The following is a 12,683-nucleotide window of genomic DNA, read 5'->3' on the forward strand; positions in this document are numbered from 1 at the left end:
AGCGCGCGCCGCGCTCTTGACCTTTCAACCCTCGATTCTCTCGCTCGCTTCCCCCCCTTCACGCTCCTTTCCAGGCCGCGGAGACCCGGCAGAGCCTGACCAATCGGGCTCTCGAGCTGGCCCCTCCCAGCCCTTTCCAACCAATGGAAGGCAACGGCCGGTGATGACGCGCCCAGCGGATCGAGCGCAGGCGTATTTTGTCGCCCGGGTCCGGAACGGTTGTGTCTCTTGTGCTCGTTGTCTCGGTGCTTCGCGTTCTGCTGGGGCAGGAGGAGAGACCCGCGGAGGGAGGCGGTGGCGGCGGCGGCGGCGCGGACGGAGAAGCCAAGGGAAGGCCGCGCATCGTCTGTTTTTTTTCTGGCTTGGGAAGGGTGGGGGGCTAGAAGAGGATGAGCTGGCTCTTCCACTACTCCAAAGCGGGTAGCGGTGGCGGGGCCGCCGCCGCCACCACCTCTTCCTCCTCTTCCGCCGGCGGAGTAGCGTTGCCTTCGACTCTCACCAGCCTCCAGCAACAGCGGCAGCGCCAGATCGAGTCCCTGCGCAGCGCCCATGCAGCGTGAGTGACACCCCCTTTAGGGAGCGAGGAAATCGCCGGCCAGCTCTTTTTCATAAAACGGGTGGAAGTCAGTCCAGAGGAGGGCGAGAATATGAGGATCTCCCTGGGTGATCTCTCCATTGCTGTCGGCAAACATGGCTTTTTTTTTTTTCTTCAATAGAGCGGCATGACTCGCTCCTCAGCGAAAAACTCAAGTCATCATACCAGAGCAAATGAGGGGCCATTTAATTTCTTTAAAGGCATGCCTAATGTACGGACCTGGGCCGCCAATAATTTTTAAATAAATAATAGCAGTAGTCGTAGTATATTTAAGGCGTGCCTTGATATTGCAACTTCAAAGGGTTGGTAGGCAAAAGTAGACGCCAGGGGAAGCAAAAAGTGCAAGAAAAAAATATCCTTACAAAAGTCACAAGATCCTAGTTGAAAAGAGCAGCTGATGTACAGAGGTCAATGCCTACCACTCTTTCAAAGTGAAAACAGTTTGAGTGCAATGCAAAAACTACTACCATGTACAGTTAAGGGGATTTGGCCTTCCCTGTATTAAGAAACAGGAAGTGAATAAAATGCTGGTTCACCAATAGCCTCAGCTTCCTTCAGCAAAACAAGTTGCTGCCCACACATGCTCCTGTCAACTTGTTCTTGTAAACAAGTTACTGTTTTGTCTACAAAGACCAATCTGCCTTCAAAGGCCAGTTCTTATATTTCTGGGGTCCTCAGAACTTTTATTCAAAATTAAGCTGATTAAAATAGGAAGGAGGGAATCAAGCTTTTAAAGGAATCGGTTCTAGTTTAGTAATAATTTAGAGTTTCTAAGAGAAGAAATTATACTTTCATTTGACCTTTGAAATTAGGGCTTTTTAAGATGCTTAATTGGGTCATTTGTGTTTGATTTGACTATTTCATTAATAAATGTTTCTCTTTTTAGTATAGCTGAAATACAAAAAGATGTGGAATATCGGTTGCCCTTCACTGTAAATAACCTGACAATTAATATAAATATGTGAGTATCTTTTGATTTGACTGTATGTCAATCAGTGTGGACTGTTAATTTTCTGTCACACCACATTAGGACTAGAGTGAGTTTTCTCTTGTTTTCTTCTGTTTCAGTCTGGATAAATTTTAAGGAGAGAATGTTTTTTTGTGTGTGTGACTTTCAAGGAGCACATTGCCTACATCAGGGGTGTCCTACTCAAGGCCTGTGGGCCAGATCCAGCTTGTGGGGTGGTTAAATCTGGCCCATGGGACCAGCCTGGAAATATCAGAGGACCAGCCTGTAGCCCATTTTTGGCCTCCCCGGCTTCCAGCAGCACTCTGCCAGCCAAAAACAGGCTGCAGGGCCTCATTGGAGAATTTGATTTATGATACACTCGGCGGGAGGGGGGCACAGCCTGTTTTCATCCAGCAGAGTGCTGCAGGAGAACTGGATTACAATTATGTGGCCTCAAGTAAGTGTCCTGATCTGGATAGAAAATAAGGAACATCCTATGTTAATACTACAGTTTAATGCCAGATTTTACATACTGTAGGTCCATTTAATCTACAGTCAACAATTTATAATTTCTATTTACTATCCTGGAAATCTACCTCTGCTGTTAGATCTTGTATTATCATATTTATGCTATTGTATTTTTATTATTAAGTGAATAATAAAAATACAATAATATAAATAGCTTTTCTGCCTGGAAAAGCAATTTACTATTTAACAATGGGGCATAAATTTAGAAATAAAAAGTTTAGTGGAGTATGAAGAATAAGTAATAAATGTTTGCCAGTAATATCTGGTAGAAGAGATAGGAAAATGGTTATAGTAAAGAACTGTGGAAAGAAAAAAAGGGGGGGATGTATCTTGAGCCCGTGTCAAATGCCCACCATGGCCACGCCCATCCCACCTCCAAACGCATACACACACGACCCTCTGAGGTCAAACATATCCCTGATGCGGCCCTCAGTGAAATTGAGTTTGACACCCCTGGCCTACATCTATGTGGCAAAATTGTCAACAGTTGTATTTATCAGCATTTTTTCTTAAACAACTAAATGATAATCATTCAGTTTTATGAAGTTTTGCTTCATCAAACTAAGTTGACTTATTTTTATTTTAACTTATTTTCTTGGAGTGCACCTAAAATTACTTCGATATAAAAAATTCACATTTCTTCTAGGAGATTTCAATAAAAAGGCCTTTGTTCATTATCTGCAAACACCTGGTTCAGAAAATTACCTAAATAGAGATTGAGTAGGGTACTTATTTCAGTTGTTATCTGACAGTGAGAGTACATCAGCTGTTTGTTGTTTGTGTTGTAAATGCTAGAATTCAAATTGATGAACTATATTTTTAGCTATATTGTGATTGTACAGAAATTGTTAGGAAGAACTGTACTTTCACTCCCAGTTGTTCACATTCTCCAGAAAGATGAATTTTATATTTTGAAAGATGATGTAGTAGAGAGCTAAATCATACATGGAAGTTATGATAATAATAAAATATTTTGGTGTTTGCAGCTTGCTTCCTCCTCAGTTTCCTCAGGACAAGCCAGTCATCAGTGTTTTCCCCCCAATACGGCATCATATAATTGACAAACAAGGAGCCTATGTGACTTCTCCATTAATTAATAGTGTAGGTATAAATGAATCATTTTCTAGAATAATCAATGGTAAAAATGCATGTCTCTTTCAAAATGTGCAACTGGCAACAGTTACAGTATATTTTATTGTAGAATTGTTAACGTTTACACCTACTAACCTCTTGGTACCTGTAGATAGTTTTCCCATGAACTTTCTTGAACAAAACCCCACATTTTTAGAGTGGTTTTTCTCAACTAATTGTAAAAAAAATTAAAGTATATTTTTTACAGAGTTCCTGATGTTTTTTTAAGGTTATTTGTCAGCTCTGTTTCTGCATACAGAGAACAAAAATGGGCCTCACTGATACTTACATCCATCATCTAAGAGAGGCCACATGATTGTTATTAGATTTATATTCTGTCTTTTCATCTGTGTATCTAATTTATCCCAAGGCAGTAAACATAAGTAATACTCACAACGATCCTGTGAGAAGGGGTGGGCTGAGGGAGAATAACTGATTCAAAGCCATCCAACTGGTTTTCATGTCTAAGAGAGCATAGAAATCACAGTCTCCTGATTTCTAGCCTTACCCACTAACCTTACCCACTACAGCAAGCTGACTTTTTTCATTTAAATCAATGATAAATTGACTTTGTTGTATGGCACATCATTTTTAACCATGCTAATTTTTTAAATACTTTAACAGTTTACAATGCACTCTGACCTTGGCAAAATTGTTCAAAGTATACTTGATGAATTTTGGAAAAATCCTCCGGTCTTGGCTCCCAGCACAACATTCCCATAGTAAGTAAGCACATTAAAATATGGGTAATAATTTCAAGCATCACTATGTGTAAACTTATGGAGCAAACTCGGATCAAACATAATTCAATCAAGATGTGGCTGTCAACCTTATATTGCAATTTGGTTTCCTTCATCTTATGCATTCAGTTATTGCATTAAAAAGTTAGATTTGAATAAAATCTTAAACTATGTTTTATTTTGGGTTGAGTTGCTCTGTTGGGCCTAAGGCCAATACAGGTAGATAAAAATTGAGTATTTATCTTACAGTATTGCAGACTTAGTTCTAAACAGCTTTCTTTCCCTTATCTATCTCAATTTATGAATATAAATGCTTATTTATAATTGATCAATTATATGTGACACAAAAAGAGAGAGTTTATACCAAGTATCAGTAAAATATAAAGATCCATTGGCCTATGTATAGTAGCATCAGATGCATCATTCCATCACGTACAGGTTTGTTTTCACTAAAAACCAAAGATTTTCTAAATTTCAGCATTTAGTTACTTAGTGCATGCCTTATCCTTTGGATTATACTAGGACTGAAAAGACCCCTTAGTTCTGACATAACTGACTCATAATAAAACATTGCTGAAGTTAGCCCCTCAATTTTAATTACTTGGATTAAAAGAACTGTCATGTCTAAATTCCTCAAGAGATGGTGAATCATTGCTATGTGATCACTATGGCATTGATAAGATTAATAATATGGCTTGTCACGCGTTCAGTTAGAATTAATTACAGCTATTGTCAACTGTGTTTAACCAGAAACCTATTTAATGCTTAATACAATTTCATTTTGAGAAGCCTGAAAGTACTATAAAATAATTTGCTGATAATAGATTGGTTTTCCCCTTAGCCTTTACAGCAAGCCAACTGGAATTCCTACATATGGTCAGAATTTTCCATTTCTTTCTGCATATCTGCCACAAGAAACAAATAGGCCTGTAGCATCTGTACCCCTTGCAGAATCACTTTCTTCAGGTTATAGTACAGACAGACCTGCAGCTCCTTCCTTTGGCATGATAACTGACTTGCCGTTACCTGTTCCAACAACAGAAGCACTATCACAGGTATGTATTGGTAGTGTACCTTACAAAATAAGCTGTTCATTTCCCAAAAGATACCATTCAAATATCAAATATTAACATTTAGAGAAATTGAATTTGCCAGCAATATGTGAACATACTTTTAAGAAAATGATATTCTGAGCTCCAAAATCTTTAGAGATTTCATAGAACTTGAGTATAAGAAAAATTGTGTCATTTAGCTTAGTGTTTTGTTGTATAGCTGGATTGTTATTTAAAGACATATATTGTTTAATGTTTTTAGGGAAATCAAAATGGATTTGGGTACAAAATGCCTGATGTTCCAGATGTATTTCCAGAACTATCAGAACTAAGGTAAGAAGATTTAAAAGGGTGTGTCTGTGTTCCAAATATGGGTCAAAGTTGTTCCTTGATGTTGAAAACCATAGACTTAATCTTATATCTATATCTCAGTAAAGCCAGAAAGTTCCTAGTAATGTAAAATAAGTCATCGGCAAAATAACTCTTTAGTTAGATCTGAGTAAAAGGTAAAAACTTCAGTATTGTACCAGTTTCACTTTTATTTTTGTAAATACAGTGTGTGCACAATTATTAGGCAAGTGAGTATTTTTATGGATATTTTCCACCTCAGCTGTATAAATGTGAATGTTTAATGGATATAAGCATATCAGGTGATGTGTATTTGTGTAATGAGGGAGGGTATGGCCTAAGGAAATCAACACCCTATATCAAGGTGTGCATAACTATAAGACAGCTTTTTTTTCTCAAGCAACATGGGTCAAAAAAAAAGATTTAACTGACTCTGAAAAGTCAAAAATTGTAAGAAGTCTTTCAGAGGGATGCAGCACTCTTTAAATTGCTAAGATATTAGCGCGTGATCACAGAACCATCAAATATTTTGTTGCAAATAGTCAACAGGGTTGCAAGAAACATGTTGAGAAAAAAAGATGCACATTAACTGCCAAAGATGTGAGAAGAATCAAACTTGAAGCTAACAGGAACCCATTATCCTCCAGTTCTGTCATATTCCAGAACTGCAACCTACCTGGAGTGCCCAGAAGGTGTTCAGTGCTCAGAGACATGGCCAAGGTAAGGAAGGCCAAAATCTGACCACCACTGAACAAGACATAGAAGTTGAAATGGCAAGACTGGGTCAAGAAATATCTGAAGACAGATTTTTCAAAGGTTTTATGGACTGATGAGATGAAAGTGACACTTGATGGACCAGATGGATGGGCCAATGGCTGGATCAGTAACGGGCACAAACCTCCACTTCGATTCAAAAACCAGAAAGTTGAAGGTGGGGTGCTGATATGGGGTGCATTATTGAAGATGAGCTAGTTGGACCTTTTTGGGTTGAAGATGGATTCAGAATCAACTCCCAAACCTACTGCCAGTTTTTAGAAGACCCTTTCTTCAAGCAGTGGTACAGGAAAAATTCTGCATCTTTCAAGAAGACCATGATTTTTATGCAGGACAATGCTCCATCTCATGCATTGAAGTACTACTCTACTGTGTGGCTAGCCAGTAAAGGCCTTAAAGATAAATGGATAATGACATGGCACCCTTCCTCACCTGATCTAAACCCTACTGAGAACTTGTGGGCCCTTCTTAAATGGGAGATTTACGGTGAAGGAAAACAGTACGCTCTGAACAGTGTCTGGGAGGCTGTGGTTGCCTCTAGTAGATCATCAACAGATCAAGAAAACAACAGACTCCATGAATGGAAGGCTTATGACTGTTATTGAAAAGAATGGTAGCTATATTGATTTTTTTTTGTTTGAAATGTCAGAAATATTTATTTGTACATTTTGAGTTTGTTTATTATTCTCACTTTAACAGATGCAAATAAACAAGTGAGATGAGAAAATCTTCATTTTTCATTTAGTTGCATAATAATTCTGCACACTAATAGTTGCTCAATAATGGTGCACACATAGATATTCTAAGAAACCCAAAACCTCACTTTTACTTTCATAAATATTCAGGTTTGAAGTTTATCAACATTTTGGATTTACCAAGAGCACTATTGCTGTTCAGTAATAAAATTAATCTTCCAAAATACAACTTGCCTAATAATTGTGCACACAGTGTATTTGATTATGTTCCTGCTTTGTTCATTTGTTTAGTAATTGCCATGAGCTGTTTTTGCCTGAGCATTGGTAATTAATCAGGATTCATTCTCTAACAGTTCTGGCATTCTCAGAAAAGAAGCAGTGAAGTGAGTTCAAGTTTTGGAAGTAATTAGCATTATATCATATGCACCAGAGTGAAATGGCACATTATCAAGAAACTCAGTATATACAGTTGTCAAAATAATACAGTGTATATTTTGCCTGGTTGCTAAATACTTTTTTTATTGTCTTTGCAATTCAGCATATCACAGCTGACAGACATGAATGAACAAGAAGATATTCTGCTAGAACAATTTGTTAATCTGCCCCAATTAAAGCATATAATTAATGATAAAGATGATTTAGTGAAAAGTATTGAAGAACTAGCAAGTAAGACTTCCAAATATTTCTAATTAGAATAACATTTTATCAAACAATGATATTCTTCTAAAATTCAACAGTGGGTTTACCTTGCAGAAAAAAATTTATTATTGGAACCAAGCTTGGAATCAAAAAGACAAACAATACTAGATAAAGTAAGTACGAGAAAAAATACTTTCTGCAATTTGGGAATTGATTTCTGACCCAGTTTAATAAAAATGTATTTTCATTCTAGTACGAACAACTGATTCATTTCAAAACCACATTTGAAAAGAAAGTACAAAGGCAGCATGAACTTAGTGAGGTGAGATTTTCCTTTTTGCAAGAGGAAACAAAGCATTATTCACTTATTTGTACAGAGGTTGTTAAGACAGGATTCTAGTTGCAATCCCATCCTGTTTTGGAGGCTAACCTCTTTTAATATTTTTTTTCTTTGGAGTTAAAAGTATGATTTTTTTTGTCCTTTTTTTAGCTGCCCCAATCTGACAGTTCTAAGTGGCATATAACAAATATATAAAAAGTAACTCATAGTACAAGCTGTTGTAACTACTTTGCAAAATGCTGGGGGTGGGGGGACGACACTGTGGACCTCCTGGGAAATGGACTGAACATTTCCAAGTTACACACTATTCTTTTCACAGAGTTGCAGTGCAAGTGCCCTGCAGGCAAGATTGAAAGTGGCTGCCCATGAAGCTGAAGAGGAATCTGACACTATTGCAGAAAACTTTCTGGAAGGGAAAACAGAAATAGACGAATTTGTTAGTAGTTTCATGGAGAAAAGAACAGTATGTAGATTTTTCAGATTTCAAAACCTAATGTTTAAAATATTTGAAAGCTTAAATAAAATTATAATTAATCCAATTGAAAACTATTGAATAAGTAAAATTCAGGTTTATTTTGCTGTTTTAAAAACAGACACAATTGACTATATAGAGGCAAATTCTTGTATTTAGCAGAGAAGTACCAATACTTAAGCCTTCCTATGTCCGAACAGCTTTTATTTGCCAAATTGCCTAACATTTCTGGCAAGCTATGCATTAAAATTATTGCTTTGTGAAGCATGCGCTAGTGATAGAAATACAACTGTCCTATCACTTTCCTGCTATCTGCAATGCACAGAATAGAGAAATAGCAGTGGTATAGTTTGTTGTTTAAATTGCTTAAGTAGGAGGGGTTAAAAACAAACATCAATATTACCCCATCCACCCTTATGGTACTGGGCTAAAGAGCCAAAGAGTAAGAGGCCTGTTCCCCACTTTTGTATGAAAGAACGCCCTAATGTGTTGAGTTTTTTCTTCCATTGGGGCACAGAATCCTTTTGAATTTTGTTCCATTGGAATAATTCGAGTATATATGTCTTATTTAATAACTTCATTGTTAATGGCAAAATCCAAGGAGAACGTACCCAAGAAAGAATGTACCTTGATATTATTATTGATAGCCTTTAAATAATGTATATTGTAATGTGTGCTATTAACTAATTATTTAAACTGTTAGAAGAATATTTGTTCAGCCTTAAATCAGTAATTCCTTGTTCTAGCTTAAGTATCCTTAGAATGCAGTCTAAGCATATGAATCATCTTCAACTATTGTACTCAAAGCCTGTTTATGAAGCTTACTAGCTGAGATGAACACAAATTTAGTCAAAGTTTGACTTCTTTATTTTGATTGTTTTAGAAACATTATTTTCCACCAAAGTAAATTTGAAATATATGATGTTAAATTGTTCTTCCTTAGATTTGCCACTGTAGAAGAGCCAAAGAAGAAAAACTACAACAGGCAATAGCAATGCATGGCCAATTTCATGCTCCATTATAGGTACGTTACAAATATGAGGCAAATTCTAATTGTCCTGCCTGCCACAAATTAATTTATCAGGATACATTCATGTAAATAATGTCCAACAGTTCTGAATGGCTAATAGGACACGTTCCTATCATGTGTATTATATAAGTGTATAGTTATGTATGTATGTCCACTGATAAGTGTTACATAGAACAAAAACCACACATACAAGAACTTAAGCTTTTGATTATGTAATTGGGAAAGTTTTACATTGCTTCATGTAAAAACATCACAATTATAAATAATGTCAACTGCTTGTGAAGAAATGCGCCCCAAAAATGGAATTAGCCAAACCTAACATAGTCATATTTCATTCTCCAGTAGTTCCCACAATCATCCAAAATGGCTTTTGGGACATGGACATGGAGAGTCCTGGACAATGTGGATTATGTCATGCAATACTGCAAATGGGGTGGAGCGGGCAGGGGGAATCATTAAAGATAATTACTTTATGACTCTGATACAATATGTTGTATGGCAACTTTCAATAATATATACAGTTTTACTTTGTCTTTTGAGTTTAGCCTTTTATGAAAGAGATCCGTGCAATCAGGGATTAAAGGATATGTATAAATTTCTGCCTTAAATTAATCTGAATTTAAGAAAATGTAAAGTTTTGTATGTATGCATTGAGAACTTTGACTAATGGTAGATACTTTTTTCTGTTCACAGAATTTTTTTCCAGCTAATTAGAATTTAAGGCAACAAATCCAGCAAAGCACATTTTCATAGATCTATTATTTTGCAAATACGCATTTCATTATGGTTGTATTTATAGAAAAAACTGTATATAGAGCTGGGGGTGATTTTTTGTACAAATTAGAGTGTCTTTCTATTCTTATTTTATTCAAAATGTACTTCTACTGCAATTTTTGCACTAATATTTCTTGTTATTGATACCCTTATCATATTTGATTTCATGCTGCTGTCTCTACCACCTTTATAGATTAAATATTTAAACATGTAATTTTGACTAGATTTTTAAATTTTATACAGCATAATCCATAACTTTCTTATTAAATACTGACTGGTTTGTTTGAGAGGCATAGAAATGTTGGTTGGTTAAAGTAAGTTACAAGTAAAATAAGGTAGATTTTTTCATCTGGCTTTATCAGAATGCACCAGAATTCAATTTCTTGAAATCAGGTTTTCACCCATTTTTGTATCATGTCACTAAATAGAGTTCAAGTACTTAACTATACAGTATAGCAATCAGACTTGAATAGCTAAGAAACTGAAGAGCTAAAAGTTTTAAACACCCCTTCAAACTTTTCGAGAAAATCAATATGATTTATGTAGAATCCTTTCTTTTAATTTTGCCACTCATTGCTTTGGGAAGTATCCTACCTCAAGCCTCAAATGGAGATAGGCATAATTCTCTCCAATTCTTGTATCTTATTTTCTTATTTGTGTTGAAGCAAATGAATGGGTATATTGTATAAGTTCTTGGTATTCCTACATTTGCTTTATTTCTGATCTCTGTACTCTTTTGCCTGAGTGTGTCCATGTGTTCATATAAGCACTTTTGAAACCACAAAGCAAAGAATTACTATCTAGTATATATATATTACCAACAATTATATTATTTAGTTCCAATAGAATTAACTCAAACCCTCATCTCTCATTCCCCGCATCAGACATAAAATAAGCAAGTTTATTCACCTGTTCAGTATTATGTTGGCAAAATGTAGTGAAATAACTGCAGTCCTAAATCACTCTTCTACAGAGGTAAAATTGAAGTTATCCTACACTAAAAATACAACCAAAGAATTTTATTTTCATATAAAAATGGTTTAATTTTATGTCTTGCATGTTTATAAGAACTCAAAATGTTTTTAGGATAATTCTTTTTTTTTTTTTCTTTAGATAATTGGCAAAAATCTATAAATGACAATATTGCAGAAAACTAAGTCTTAGGAGTATACATTCATGACTTGTTTTTTTTTTTCCTTTCATTGCTTTCTTAAGAAATAAATTTCATTTTCTTGAACAATTTATAGGGCTTCTCTCCAAAAAGGTTCAGTATTGATATTTGCATTTTTAAAGCAGAATATTCAATTCTGCATGTGGAAAAGTATCTGTAGAGTTCAACTTTATATACTTTGGGACGTACTGATAACTTTTGAGACTTAAACTGGAAATAAATACATTTGGTGGAACAAATACTATTGCTTATATGTATCATTTAGGTTATCAGTTCTTCAAGAATCCTTGTTTTCTGATCTCAGCTTCTCACCCTCTGGCAGTATTTAGATTTAAATTACCCTGTTTCTCCAACAATACAGCCTCCCCCAATAGGAAGTCCCAGCATGTTTTATAGGCATGAAATGAAATTAAGTCCCTCCTCCCAAATTAAGGCCTATATTAAAACATGCGAAATGGGGGGGAATGGTGGGGGGGCTTGCCGTTAGGAAATACTTTTGTTGCACACCCGGATATGGTGCTGCCTGCGTTGACCCCGATACGAAGTGCCCCACCAACACCGAGGTCAACATCCAAGCTGTCGCTGCCCGCCCGCCCGAAGATGCAAGGGGGGGGGATTAAGTCACCCCCGAAAAGACGGCCTAGCCATTTTTTCGGGGCTCAAAAAAAAAAAAAGACCCGGCCTTATATGAGAAACACAGTAGCAATATGTGTTTGAAAGTTATTTAATTGTACATATCTCTTACCATTGCTGCATAGTCTTTTTACGTAAATGAAACAGTGTAGTTATGACTATACAGGTTTTTTTATTGTAAATGTCAAGCTTGAACCATTTCTCCATCACTTAGAAATGTTGAGGGAAATTACTGCTTAGAAATTTAATTTAAAATTTAATTCAAGTTAAGCCACAACATAGTTTGTTAATATTTAATGTGAACTCGGCTACTGTGTAGTGAATCATAGTTTATGATAACCGCATTACATGAACCCAACCAAGTGCGATTTATAAAGACAGTGTTCTTAATCTGGTGCTTGAAATCAACCAAAGGGTAGAGTTTCAAAATATATCAAGTCCTCTTCCAAGTGAAGTGTGCTTATCAGTGGGTTGTGAATTGTATACTCTTGCTTTGTTGCTGTCAAGGTCTTCCTGAATCAGCATGGGTTTATACGAATAATGAAAAAAGCTGTGTTATCTGTAGCACTACCTACATTTCAAGCCCCTTCCTTCTTTCCATACAGGAATAGTGCCATGCTGTGTGTGTACTTGTATTGACTCTATCCTGAAATGCTTTGCGTGGATTGGGGTAACTGAGGAATTAGAAATTACCTTTCTCATATTAATTGCTGATTATATAGTTATAAAAACTCTGCATCATATCATAGTATTGATAACAATACTCCAACACAGGTAATGATGGAATCAACCAAGAGAAAATCAGGGAAGCA

The 12,683-nt window shown here is 36.2% G+C and overlaps 1 protein-coding gene across 3 annotated transcripts; it reads left to right on the forward strand.

Annotated features, from left to right (window-relative positions):
- Positions 1 to 15: 15 nt before the first annotated feature.
- On the forward strand, positions 16 to 11,477 carry VPS37A (VPS37A subunit of ESCRT-I). 3 transcript variants are annotated; one of them, XM_087963203.1, is made up of 12 exons: positions 16 to 556; positions 1,482 to 1,556; positions 3,059 to 3,173; positions 3,828 to 3,925; positions 4,785 to 4,998; positions 5,258 to 5,328; positions 7,351 to 7,478; positions 7,566 to 7,624; positions 7,705 to 7,773; positions 8,111 to 8,254; positions 9,207 to 9,287; positions 9,636 to 11,477. In XM_087963203.1, the coding sequence occupies exons 1-11, from the start codon at positions 390 to 392 to the stop codon at positions 9,285 to 9,287; spliced, it is 1,221 nt and encodes a 406-aa protein (XP_087819329.1). In that variant the 5' UTR covers positions 16 to 389; the 3' UTR covers positions 9,636 to 11,477. The 3 variants fall into 3 exon arrangements, with proteins under 3 accessions (XP_087819329.1, XP_026522882.1, XP_026522884.1); XM_026667097.2 differs by having other exon boundaries at positions 9,987 to 11,477; XM_026667099.2 differs by having other exon boundaries at positions 207 to 556; positions 1,487 to 1,556; positions 9,987 to 11,477.
- The last annotated feature ends 1,206 nt before the right edge of the window (positions 11,478 to 12,683 follow it).

Source organism: Notechis scutatus, chromosome 4 (genome assembly GCF_049901735.1).
Source record: "Notechis scutatus isolate UNSWTSFEM ecotype Mainland chromosome 4, rNotScu1.2, whole genome shotgun sequence".
In the NCBI taxonomy this organism is placed as follows: domain Eukaryota; kingdom Metazoa; phylum Chordata; class Lepidosauria; order Squamata; family Elapidae; genus Notechis; species Notechis scutatus.

What these genes read in the sequence shown, in the direction of transcription:
- VPS37A (XM_087963203.1), top strand. Translation starts at nt 390, where the DNA reads ATGAGCTGGCTCTTCCACTACTCCAAAGCGGGTAGCGGTGGCGGGGCC. An exon ending in CTGACAATTAATATAAATAT is followed by an intron (nt 1,557 to 3,058) that starts GTGAGTATCTTT and finishes TGGTGTTTGCAG; the next exon opens with CTTGCTTCCTCCTCAGTTTC. An exon ending in CTTCTCCATTAATTAATAGT is followed by an intron (nt 3,174 to 3,827) that starts GTAGGTATAAAT and finishes ATACTTTAACAG; the next exon opens with TTTACAATGCACTCTGACCT.